We start from the raw sequence: 13,382 nt of genomic DNA on the forward strand, positions 1-13,382 counted from the left end.
AGTGCAAGTAAACGCAAGAAATTTGTAAGTTTATGTGTGAAGTTATTTCTCGAAGACTCAATGTACCACTTCACTTTTTATAGGGCTTGAGGTTTAATATAGAATATGGATTGCAGGACCATAATCTAGGGTAAATTCAAATATTTTCAAAAGAGTGAAATTTTACATTCTGCATTTAGTGGATTTTCTTTGGTAAAATGGATAATACATTTGCTTGAACTTCTATGCTTTCTATGATTCTCAGATAATATTCAGGTTCAGAGAACAAATTTTGATTTAATTGTTAACTGTGTGATAGACCTTTAACAGACTTGAATGTTTTATGACCCTTTAACAGAGTAAAAAAATAAACAATCTACCGAACATTTCATGGAACATGATCACATTGCACACCATTATAAGATGATCTTTACACTATCATGATACCCTTCAAGAATGGATGAGAACATATTCTCTTTGTCGATGGTGTTGAAGCTAATCAAGATGATACATTATCTAACCCCCATGAAGAGAGAAATGATGGATTTGGTGCTAAATTTCAACTCTCTTTGGCATTTGAAATGGGAAATTTTCATGTCTCTACTATTATCTTTTCATATTATGTTCCACGCACAGAATGTATCTCCATAAACATTACTGCCCATGCCTTAGAGCTTCTGTCATTTCGGATGACGTTTCTTTTCTTCCCTTTTAGTAAATTAATCTGTGCTGATATATGTGTCTTTGGCTGTGAGCAAACATTTTACATTATAAACATTTCACGAAAATGCAAAATTCAATAACATCAGTTTTTCCATACACATTCCATAAACAATTCCATAACATTCCATAAAGAGTTTTTCCATAAACAATGTGTTAGTCTACTAATCTATTCTTTATCAATATCAATAATCTTGCCCTATATTTTTGTTCTTTTGGAAAGGAGAAACTTGAAGTTTGGTATACCAGGTATTGACAGTAGCTGTCATGTTAACTTGTTAATAATTCCCATTTCACATCTTCATAATTAGAACGATACATTTAATAGACAAACAGAAAATGCATTTCTTACCGTTCCTTCCATCCTGACTTCCACCTTATGCCAGGCACCATCGCTGACAGGCTTGGTCGCAGCGATCATGTTCAGTCCAGACCCAAAGTTGAATGACAGTTGCAGTCTTCCATTCAGGATCTCCAGTGCCACAAACTTGGCATTGCTGTTGGTTAAGCTGTCATGGTTGAAGAACAGAAGGGCCTTGGTGGAGATGGTGGAAAACTCCAAGAGGATGACAGCACCTGTCGAAGGAAGAGCAGGGCGGGAAATGAACGAACCAGCTTGGAAGCCGATGGTGTCATACTGGCAGCGATTGCCCCAGTGGCTATTGTCACAATGGCAAACGAAGTTGCTCCCTGACTCCGCGCAAGATCCTCCATTTTCACAAGGGTCAGTGCTGCACGGGCCATTCTCACAGTAGACTCCAGAGTACCCTGCGGTGCATTCACAGTGAAAGCCATTGATAAGGTCTTGACATTCACCATTGATGCAAGGATCGCTAGAACACTCATTGATCTCCACTTTACAGTCTTCCCCATTGTATCCAGGAGAGCAGATGCAGATGTATCCACCAATGGCATTCTGGCAAGTGGCGCCATTCTTGCAAGTTGCATGCTCACAATAGTCAGTAGGGATTTCACACCTTTGACCACTGAACTCAGCTGGGCAGGCACAGGTGAAGGTGTGGCTGGTTTGAAGACCAACAAAGATGACTGGGTCACTCTCTGTGATCAGTTCCTCTAGATTGATGTTAGTCTCGTGGCTGCACGTCCCGCTGTTGAGGCACGGACTGTCTGCACATGCTGTATAATCAATTGTCTCGATGATGATGTCTGATTGACTTTCAAGTGTTGCTTCATTGGCTTCAAGAAGATTTACAAGATCATCATGTAAGAGATGCTGACCTCCTTGCTTCTTGATTGCTAAAACAAGATCAACCTTATTGACATCTGGATGATCAGTGATGCTAAGCACAATTAGAGTTTCTCTGCTGCCTAAAAAGGCAGAAAGTGAAGTCTTGAAGCGATCATAAGAATCAGCCAAGAAGGCTTCTGCACTGGTATCTGAAAGGCGAAGGGTCACACTATTTGTGAGTGTATCGTTGGTAAATGATTCATACACAACATTGAAGGAGGATGTAACACTTTGATGTGAGCCATCATTACCAGACACTGAGAGGTCTAATACTGATTCTGTAGAGTGAGAAGCTGAATGTAAGTCACAGTTTGATTGGATGGAAAACTTTGATGTATCTCCACTTGTTATCTGGCAGAAGAACGTATCATCAGTATCTGGATCTATTGGCTTGACAGAGCCAATGACACCGCCAGGGAACATAGACTGAAACATCTTTACTTCTATGCGAGCCTGTCGCAGAGTTGATGGATTGTCATTGCGATCTGTGATAGTAATATGTATAGTCGATGTTGCAGACACTGCTGGAGACTCTCCATCACTGGCTTCAATTTGGAGATAATAATCAGATTTGACTTCCCTGTCAAGTGTCTGGGTTGTACGTAGCTCCTCTCCAACCAACCTAAATGCAGAACTGTCAGGTGAATTGAGGAGGGTGTAGGTGAACTGAGATGGATTAGGATTGGAATCAGGATCTGTGGCCTGAAGTATCATAACCAGCTCATTTGAAGGTTCATTCTCAAACACAGATCCTTCTGCCGCATCTCCAATGAACACTGGACCATTGTCATTGATATCATCTAACTCTACACTGACTACTGCTGTGCCAGTCTGTGGTGGATTTCCTGTATCAATGGCTGCAACCGTCAAGAAATAGACACTTACAGTCTCACGATCTAGACGACTGGCTGTTGTGATTCGACCACTTCTGGCATCGATATTGAATGCATCTCCTTCATTACCTCTGAGGATGGAGTAGTTAAATTGACGGAAGCTTGGTATTATATCATAGTCTGCAGCAGTAACTACAGTGACATCAGTACCAGGTGGTTCGCTCTCAAGGACCCTGGCCTGGTATTGTTCTGAAGAGAAGATGGGAGCATCATTTCCATCATTTATGTGGACTATCACTTCAGCCTCGTCAATGTCAGCTCCAGTTATAGGTCCCTCATTTTTGGCTAAGACTGACAACAATATTGTGTCTGCTGATTCACGATCAAGCCTTCCATTTTCATAAGCTACAGTAATCTGTCCACTTTCAGGATTGATATTGAAACCTTGAGAGTTACTGCCACCGATAAAGAGATAGTTCACAATGCCATCATCTCCAAGGTCGTCATCTGTTGCAAGAACAATGCCTACAGGAGCACCATCTGTAGCATGTTCATTCACATAGAAGTCATACTGATGCTGGGTGAACTGAGGATAAAATTCATTCTTTCCTAGCAGTGTCACAGTGACATGAGCATAGTCAACCATGGTAGCTTGTTCATTAGTAGCTGCAACTGTAAGGTAATACATGGTCTTCCCTGCTTCAAAGTCAAGGTTTCCTTGTGTCAGAATGAGTCCTGTTTCTGGATTAATTGTAAAGAAGTCTGTGCCATCGCCTCCTGAGATTACATATTCAAAGTCAGCATTTGTACCTGTGTCAGCATCTGTTGCTGTTAAGGTTACAACAGGTGTAGCACTGGGTGAATTTTCAAAGACATCAGCAGCGTACACTCTGGGTAGAAAGACCGGTGGATTGTCATCTACATCTGTGACTGTGACGATCAGCGTGGCTGTTGCTGACTGAGGGTACATGGCTCGATCCTCTGCAATGACTTGAATTTGATGTTCAACTGAAGTTTCTCTGTCCAAGCTCCCCACTAGACTCACAATTCCAGAAACTGCATCAATACTAAACAATGAAGCATCTGCCCCACTGATGGAATACCTAATCTCACCATTTATTCCATCATCATTGTCTTCAGCATAGACAGTGGTGACATAACCTCCAACATCTTCAGCAATAGAAGAGCGATAGGTATCATCATCGAAGACGGGAGCATCATCATTTGAATTAGTGATGAGGAAAGTAACAGAGGTTTCAGCTTCCTTTCTAATGTTACCATTGTCTGTAGCCTTCACTAAAACTTCGTAAATGGTTTCTACATCTCCAGTTAAAGATATCGGTTTTGTAAAAATCCAACCAGAATCGGCCTCTACATCAAACTTTGCTGTGCCGTTACCACCAGTAATGGAGTAAGTGATGGCTGCATTTGATCCTGTATCTTCATCAACTGCTACTACTTGAAGAACTCGAGTACTTGGTGTGGTGTCTGCTGTCACAGGTGAGAAGTATGATGGGGCCTCAAAGACAGGTGTGTAAGAGTTATCCTGTGTGACCGTTATGATGACAGTTGCTTCACCATATAATGTAGGTGTACCACGATCCACAGCAAACACACTGAAGGTGTAAGTATTAGGATTTGAGGTATCATCTGGTGAGGGTGTGATGTATGAAATAGGGTGTTCAGGGAAGATCCAGCCCCTGCCTGTAATGGTTTCAACACGGAAATCTTCTGTCATGGTCTTGAGGATATAGTCTACCTTTCCATTGTCACCACTGTCTTCATCTGTTGCTGAAAGTGTGGCAATGACATTGCCTGAGGAAAAGAAGATCTCTGGATAGGTTGCATTGATTAAGTTTTCAGTAAATACAGGAGCGTTGTCATTTGTATCTTCTACATTGATAGTGACCTGTGTCTGCACCTCATGAGATGAGTCTGGATCAAATGCCTTTACAAGGAGGTAGTGAACAGCTTCGTCTTCAAAGTCTAGAGAGCTGTTTAGTGTGATTTCACCTGTTATTGGGTTTATGGCAAACAAGGACGATTGTCCACCAGCTTCGATGGAAAACTGGCTCAGGTTATTCTCATCAGGGTCTGTGGTATGCAGTGTTACAACATGAGTGCTAGGGGGCGCATTCTCAGGGATGGTAGCATCATATGTCCTGGTGAAGGACATTCTGTTGTCATTGATGTCAGTGACTGTCACAACCACGATAGCAGAGCCTGATTGTGATGGGTTCCCACCATCTGTAGCTTCGACGGTAAGTATGTAAGATGCTACCATCTCCCTGTCTAGGGGTTGGGTTGTGGTGATTATCCCAGAAGAGTTGATGTCAAAAGCATTATCTGTGTCGCCTGATATGATTGAGTAGGAGACATCTCCATTGCTTAGACTATCATCATCAGTTGCTGACACCGAGGCTACCTGAACCTGTCCACTCTGCTCCTCTCCCACACTTGAAAAGTAGACAGCTTGGTCAAACAATGGAGCATTATCATTTACATCAAGGACTGCCACTTGCAATTCGACAAAGTCTGAAAGCTGAGCATTGCCTGTATCTGTCGCTGCAATCCACAATGAGAATGATTGAATCTCCTCATAATTAAACTCCTTTATGATGCTCACCACACCGCTCTGACTTCCGACTCCAAAATGCTCGCCATGGTTGCCGCCAACGATGGAGTATGTCACACTGCCTGTTGCAGTCACTGTTGTGACCGTCATACCTGTCTGAACGTTTTCACTATAGCTGGAACTCGTACCAGAATTTGGGGAAGTGATGACCGGGAATGAAGCAGTGCTGAACTCCACTCGCAGTGAAGCTACAGCTGAATTCTGTCCACTAGCCACATTCTCAGCAGTAACTTGGAGATTGTAGACATTGTTTTCATTTGTGAAGTCCTGTTTAGTGAAAACCACGCCGGTGTTGGAGTCCACACGGAATTTGTTGGTATCTCCACTTGTAATGCTGTATGTTATGACTGCATTATCTTGAAGGTCGGCATCACTTGCCTGGATGGCTGCAACAAAGCGACCTGTAGAATGTTTTAAAAAAGGAAACAAAAACATTCTTCCATTAAATTTCCAAATCAAAATAGGCAATCACATGCCTGAATGATCAAGATTTTTTTAAGCGTAGACCTTGCCATATGTGTATGTAAATACATTATTCGGAAATCACTGTTTTCGTATTGCCAATCATACACAAAGTACATGAGGAAAGTCAAAAGTGAAATGCAATTTAATCTATCTTCAAAATAACAGTGTTCTGCAATATCTAGTGTTAGCAAAGCATCAATGCAAAAGAAGGGCTTAAATTTCACAAAACTCTTTTAACTTAGATTTTTATGACTAAACAAAGTTTGAATTACAAAGGAAAAGATTTATCTCCATGTGAGTTGAAAATAACTTCTGACTTCGTAAAGTTACAATAGCATCAACAAATACATAATGCATTTCCATCTAAAGAGAGAGAAGTATCACATTATGGTTCATTAAAAAATAATAAATTCAAGTTATCTTCCTCTTTCTATTTACGAAGAGAGATCTGTTCAGCAGCTAACCTTGTGAGGAGGTGGCTGGTAGCGTGGCAGTATATGATGTGGGAGAAAACTGCGGAGGGTTATCATTGACATCCAGTACTTCCACATGCACACTGGTGGTTGCCTGACGTGAAGAACCATCCCGTACGGTTACAGTCAGGATGTACGATGACTGCACTTCCCGGTCAAGAACCCCTGATGTGATGATTCTGCCTCCTAGAGGGTCGATGGTGAACTTGGACCCAATGTCGTCATTAAGTTGGTACCTGCAAGGGGAACAATAGTGAGTTGCTATTTATACTGCTTTATAGCTGCTGGTCATTTACTTTCTGAAGTCAGATGGTTCTGAGATGTCTGATGCATGTTCTTTAGTAATCTTACAAAGAATGTTTTATGTGAAGTGGGTTGAGTACTTCATAAGTACATCAGTGATTGTATGTCAGTTGACTTTAAAATATGATATGATATTATCAAAAGTTAATGATGAAATTTGGGAGTTTAGATTAATTACCAAGGGAACTTTTTAAGGTGATGTTACAGCTCAAGAATTTTCAACTGCTATTAATTTTTTTTCAGTCAATGGTATAATGATGATAAATGATTGACATCTCCCAGTCAAAGGTACAGTGTCAATGTGGAACCAAAGACAAGAATTGATGTAAAGCAAACTTGTCCTGAGGAACGTTTTATGAAAGGACTTGTCAGACTTTTATTCCACAAGTTTTCTGACAGTTACCATAACCATCAGTGCTTCTAAGTGCTTCTCAGCCAATCAAAATCAGAGAAAGTTGTCAGATCTGACAACTTGTCAGATGGCAAGTGTTGATTTAAACGCTCCCCTGAAAACATGAATGAATAAAATATACAACTTGTATGTTCTACAGCTACAAGTCAGTATTATTAGAAATTCAATGAAAGGTTTTTTTTCTGAAGAGTACTTACCTTAGATCTGCTGTAACATCAACATCAGTGGCTGTGACTTGGATAACAAAGGTATCAGGACTTGCATCTTCAGAGACAGTAGCCCGGTAGAAGTCAGAGACAAACTCTGGGTCATGATCATTGTCATCATTAACTGTCAGTGTCATGGTTGTGCGTGCCTGGTGAGATGGTAGTCCTGTATGAAATATTCAAAAGGAAAAAGAAAAGAAGGAATTCATAAATATGAATTTTGACAAAAGATACAATAATACCAGAAAACATTACAAAAAATTCAGCACTTTGTGTTATTTCACTAAAGGAACATGCATTCACAGTACAATTTCTTTCTTGTAAATATGCAATCCTTTTTTACTCAAACCCTGTTAAGTACTTCAAGGTAATAAAAAATTATTCAGGCTAATTGGCAAAAATAAATCCTACATACATGTACATTCATAATTTGGGGAATTTTTTATACAACTTGATAGGTGATGAGTCTGGGATCTTGCATACGTCATTGGAACCAAACAGAAGAAAAAGAAATACGAATTTCATTAATCTGGTGTATGCAGAGTAAAAACTTGGTGAAGTAATTACAGCAAACACCTACATTCACCACACACTCAACAGCAAACCCTCTATGGAAGAAATATGTCACCACAATATATATCACAAACCAGCGACAAGTTCCGGTTCATTAACAGCTCTGCGATGAATAAAAAAAAAGAGCATAGGAGAGATGAAAGCGGCAGACAAAAGATGGCAATCAACCCTGACTTTGAGATAAATTTGCTGCATATTTCAAAGTGGCAGGCTCTAAATGGTTTCCTGTGTAAGCAGGGCTTGTAATGAACGGTTTGGTGAGATCTCCCCTTCCATCAAGCGAGGAAAGAGTATGGGAGGTGACATAGATTGCAAGGACAGCTGTGGTCTAGCGATTCTTAAGCAGGCAGCACTGATTTAACGGAACATAGGTTATCATAGCTAAGGATTTCAGGTGCCATGTACATGCACCTGCTTGGATTTTCACTCCAAGTCAAGTTCTTGTCCTGTCCTGCAGGGTTTTTTTTTCTTTAGGTAGAACTCAGAAGCAGGAAGAAAAACCTACTTCTTAGTTGAATCTATGAATTTTCCCTATAACTTGCCTCTTAAAATAGTGTCTCTAGGTGGTTTCAGACCGCCTCGAAGTTCGCCAGTTCCAGGTATTCTCTGATCGGGAAATTTACCCCGATCAGAAAATACCAGGTATTTTGGTAATGTGAAAGCAAACTACGCGTAATTTCCCCGAAAGAAAATACCCGCTAAATAGTAGGTACTTGGCGAAATTACGAGAACTTTCGCGGGGATTTTTCCAAGGTCGCAGGTATTTTGGCAATGTGAAAGCAAATTACGGGAACTTTTAGCCCAGCGTGTCGTTGGGCGCGGCGGCGTGGGTGGCTGCTGGGCTAGTAATTTTGAATCTCGCGCCTTGCCTGCTTATCAGACCATATTGCGCATGCTCGTAACTTCAGGAACTTATCCCGAAGGATGTGTTTCGGGGCGGTGTGAATGCAGGAATAATTAACGGGTATTTTTTAGCCTTAAAAAGTTCTCGTAATTTAACAGGGATTCTTGTGCTCGAGGCGGTTTGAAACCACCTATATATTTTCATTCTCTTTTGAATGTTTTGGTTGAGTTTAGGCCTTCAAGAATGCTTGGAAAATTACAGATAAAGCTATGCATATTATGTTATGTTACAAAAGAAAGGGGGATATTCCTTGTGATTCTTACAGCCACTAGAAATAAAAATCAGTAATGCAAAAAAGAATCAAAATTCTTTTTGCATTACTTGATTCTCTACAATGTATCTATAAACCCTAAGATTCAAGAACAATTGATATTATCTCTCCTCCTGTCAAGTATAATGAAGTGTATGGAATGTTTGATATTAGTAGGAAAAGTAAATGTAGTGAATACTGACAGGAAATTTGACATTGGCTCATAATCAATCAAGGTGGGTTTTTTTTAAGTATTGATTTAGGGCCTATATGTGCAGTCAACACATCTTATGAAGTTTCTAGCATCCATCCATTATATGTAACTAATCAATCATATAAATTGTTCTATATGTATTTGCATATTTCTCTATTGAGGAAAGTATTATATGGCCATGCCACAGTAATAAATCTCAAGGTGGTATAATAACCATTAAGGTTTTTTTCCCCAAATACTACCCCACAGGTGTATGATTACTTTCCATAAAGCTGGCTTAACTTCCTTTAACACAATACATGATTAGAGTACCTCATTATAACAAGGCCATGTCATGGATTTGAAATTGAAAGGATTTTTAACAACAAAGCCAATTTGTAATCACTATAATGCAAATTGGTGGTGCATGAAATATTTAATGCAGAAATTTTCCTTGAACTTCAATCTACCACTTTATTTTAAAGTACTTTGGACATTTTTAGTTCATTTTCAAAATCATGTTCTGAAACAAGTACTCCACCTTGCTTGTAACAACGTATTTTGTAAACCCATCCCCTTCTCGAGGTCATTAACACTGGGAGTAATTCGCATGTCATCATGTGGTTTATTAAAGTCAGCCAATATCTAATCCTCATTGCCTTTGGAACTTCTAACAGTCTGGTCGTTAAACTTCCCAAGGCTCTTGGCATGATCCTGATTACGGAAGATCAGTCACGTCCTCATCGCTCTCCAAAAGAGATGTCAGCGATACCTTGTCAATATATTTCTATTCTGCCCTCTCTACCCCCACTGGGGAAGGGTAAAGAATACCTGTGCTAGTATTATAACTGTGTGAAAATGGAGATCAGATTTAGCAACTAGGATTTGAGATCTTCTAAGGATATGAAAAGTGGATATGAGTGCCAAACACCCCTTCCATTATTAGATGGATGTACAATGAACTTCAAAATATAGCCATACAATAATTCAACAAATCCCTAATGTGATACATGCTACCACTGCCATAGTAACCAAATCTAAAGAACTGTATCATATGGCATCTCTTCTAGTTTAGTCCTTCGCAGATCACTGCAAACTTGGGCCAAGAGGAAAAGACCACAAACAGGGCTCAAATATGAACAGAACATGGAATATTCAAGAATTATTTACCAACTTCATTCTATCACCAGATGACCTGAACCAGACATGTGGGGAACATAAAATAGCTGTTGAAAATAATAAATATGTACTACTATATGGGTAATCATCTCCCTAATTCATAAAGCTACCAACGAATCTATTCAATCATCACTGATTATACCCCCCCCCCCTTTCATGTAACCACAAACCTGATGTTCACCCCTTCCTTCACTCCTTCCCCCTTCGTACATAATCCCTCACAACCTTTGATAGTGACCCCTGAACTGTTGGTGCATCTGAAGCAGTCACTAGGCGGTTTCAAACCGCCTCGATCACAAGAATCCCCGTTAAATTACGAGAACTTTTTAAGGCTAAAAAATACCCGTTAATTATTCCTGCATTCACACCGCCCCGAAACACATCCTTCGGGATAAGTTCCCGAAGTTACGAGCATGCGCAGTATGGTCTGATAAGCAGGCAAGGCGGGAGATTCAAAATCACTAGCCCAGCAGCCACCCACGCCGCCGCGCCCAACGACACGCTGGGCTAAAAGTTCCCGTAATTTGCTTTCACATCGCCAAAATACCTGCGACCTTGGAAAAATCCCCACGAAAGTTCTCGTAATTTCGCCAAGTACCTACTATTTAGCGGGTATTTTCTTTCGGGGAAATTACGCGTAGTTTGCTTTCACATTACCAAAATACCTGGTATTTTCTGATCGGGGTAAATTTCCCGATCAGAGAATACCTGGAACTGGCGAACTTCGAGGCGGTCTGAAACCACCTAATGAGAAATCAAAGAACCCTGGCTACCACCCGAGGTCTTCAGACAGTACATGCCATACCAGTCTATGGTGAGATAGTATCTCTTTTACTAATTGTCTTCTGGGTGAAAGTACTTTTGTGATGACAATGGTGAGGCAAGCATCACTTTTTTTAGAGAGAGGGAAAAAATAAGAAGACGCTCACTTTCAATATCATATCAGATTAAACAGCTGTATCAACATACAAGGTGATTTGTGCAACTCTACTCTCAGTGAAAAAAGAGTTACATGCATGAATATGATCAGCTATGACCACATAATTTTTACAAATTCTGATATGGAATCAAATCAGTTCATTCTGTCCCAGGAGTTGATCACATGATTTTGACAAAATAATGTTGATGTCTTCTTTTGACTTTGTTTTAAAACTCTATATTGAATGGAAAGAGGACATTTGCCAGTATGAATTAAACACACTCTCTTACCATTACAATTACAAAAAAAATAGTGTTTATAAATCGAGATAGAGATTTATTGAAGATGAGATGAAAGCACCAATGGAATTTGACTTTGATTTGAACTTGGAAGGAAATAGGTATTTGTGTTAATCACTTCCTCTGAGAGCTTGTTGAACTATGATCTGCTATTACTTCCTTAAAATAGCTGAAAGAGTTCATCTCCGTCCAAAACCCTCTCTCCTGTCACACCCTTCAGTCTTCACCTCATCCATCCAATCAAAGGAAACCTTACAACAAAATATTTATTCAAACCTACTTCATTCCAACACTGAAACAGTGAAAAATATACTCAGACATCAACAAATAAACATTCTCCTAAGCACATCTACGGCCTCATATCTTGTCACTTCTTGAAGACCCTAAAAAGTACCGCAATTTAAAGACTATGCCGTATTTACGGTCGCAACGTGCCATATCAAGACTTGGCGATTCAGAGAACTGCTGTTCCCTCTACCACCTTGTTTTGTTTTGGGGCTGTGGGTCGGCGAGGTTTGGGTGCCTACGTGTGGAACAGCAACCAGGCATCAGGGATGGGGGAATACTGGGCTCTGATCTCTGTCATGTCTGCTATTGTCCCTCCATATTTCACTGTCGCCCGGCAGAAGTTCCACTCCCCCTCAGATTACTCAGCTACCAGTTTTAATATGACAGAACATGGAAATAAAAACACACGATACTCCGGCAATTTGCATGAATACCGGTGTCGGCGGCGAGTGGAAACATTCCGACTCATGTTTCTATGCTTTCTGGGGTATTGGATTTCAATGGCATAATGAAGAAATGCGATTGCAGGTATTAAAATACCAGCAAAGTGAGAATTTGATGATATAAATCTTATCCTCAAGATGCTTGAACCAACATGAAATACATTATCATAATGTCATAACCAATTTGAGATGATATGTCTTTCAAAAATATAGTTACTAAGCCTTGTAGCCTATGTAACCCCCAAAAGTGATTTTTAAATAAACAGCCAGTCCTCCAAATAGCATTTGAGTGCATGACTACATGTACACTGATCAACTGCATATTATGTCCCACAACAGAGATCATCAATGACCTTTTTGAATATCTACCATATTAAAAAATACAAAATTCTTTATCAATTTATAGGCTATATATGAATTGTCTTGAAGACTTCTATCAATAAAAACTACACTAGAAAGATCATATCAAAAAGCAAAGAAAAAGGCCCATGGGTGAAATGGCTTATTGAAAAAAAGAATTTGATATGGTGAAATATTTTCTAAATGTTAGAATATATTTTTTCATTAACTTACATTTGTTACTTGCATACATTTATTTCTATTGATGTATGGCTACATTTTTATTTGATAAGGATCAATTAATTTCTTGTTCCCATTACTCCTCAGAAATGTGATCAATATATTTTGTTAATCTGCCCTTACTTTCCTTTTCTTCTCTCATTTTATCATTCCTTCTTTTAAAAATATGCTTATTGCTAGTATATATTTCCCTCTGCTATTCTTTTTTCCCTTTCACCATTCCTCCATTTCATTCTCAAATTCTTCCTTTATCTTACACCTTCCTCGGTAAAAATAATCTCCTAAATGTAGGAGTCAGGATCCACTAGCATCAAAATGAATGTGTAATAGAGGCCATCACAGGTCGGCTAGGAATCATTCACTATCACCAACACATCCATATATTCACGACTGGAATTCCTTCAACCGATACTGTTGACCCATCCCCTATTTGGGTGAGTGAAATTTATGTCTCCAATCGCTCCCAGAGTTGGTTAAATA

General features: G+C 39.7%; 1 protein-coding gene across 1 annotated transcript in view; it reads right to left on the reverse strand.

The window, feature by feature from the left end:
* Window positions 1-13,382, reverse strand: part of LOC121412729 (protocadherin Fat 4-like) — a 56,637-nt gene that overhangs the window by 18,558 nt on the left and 24,697 nt on the right. The window contains exons 4-6 of the mRNA XM_041605502.1: window positions 7,267-7,441; window positions 6,346-6,590; window positions 1,052-5,817 (exon numbers count right to left, since the gene is read on the reverse strand). Of these exons, the coding sequence (XP_041461436.1) occupies window positions 1,052-5,817; window positions 6,346-6,590; window positions 7,267-7,441 (5,186 nt within the window). The remainder of the gene's footprint in view (window positions 1-1,051; window positions 5,818-6,345; window positions 6,591-7,266; window positions 7,442-13,382) is intronic.

The sequence above is a fragment of the Lytechinus variegatus genome, chromosome 1, assembly GCF_018143015.1.
Source record: "Lytechinus variegatus isolate NC3 chromosome 1, Lvar_3.0, whole genome shotgun sequence".
Taxonomy (NCBI): domain Eukaryota; kingdom Metazoa; phylum Echinodermata; class Echinoidea; order Temnopleuroida; family Toxopneustidae; genus Lytechinus; species Lytechinus variegatus.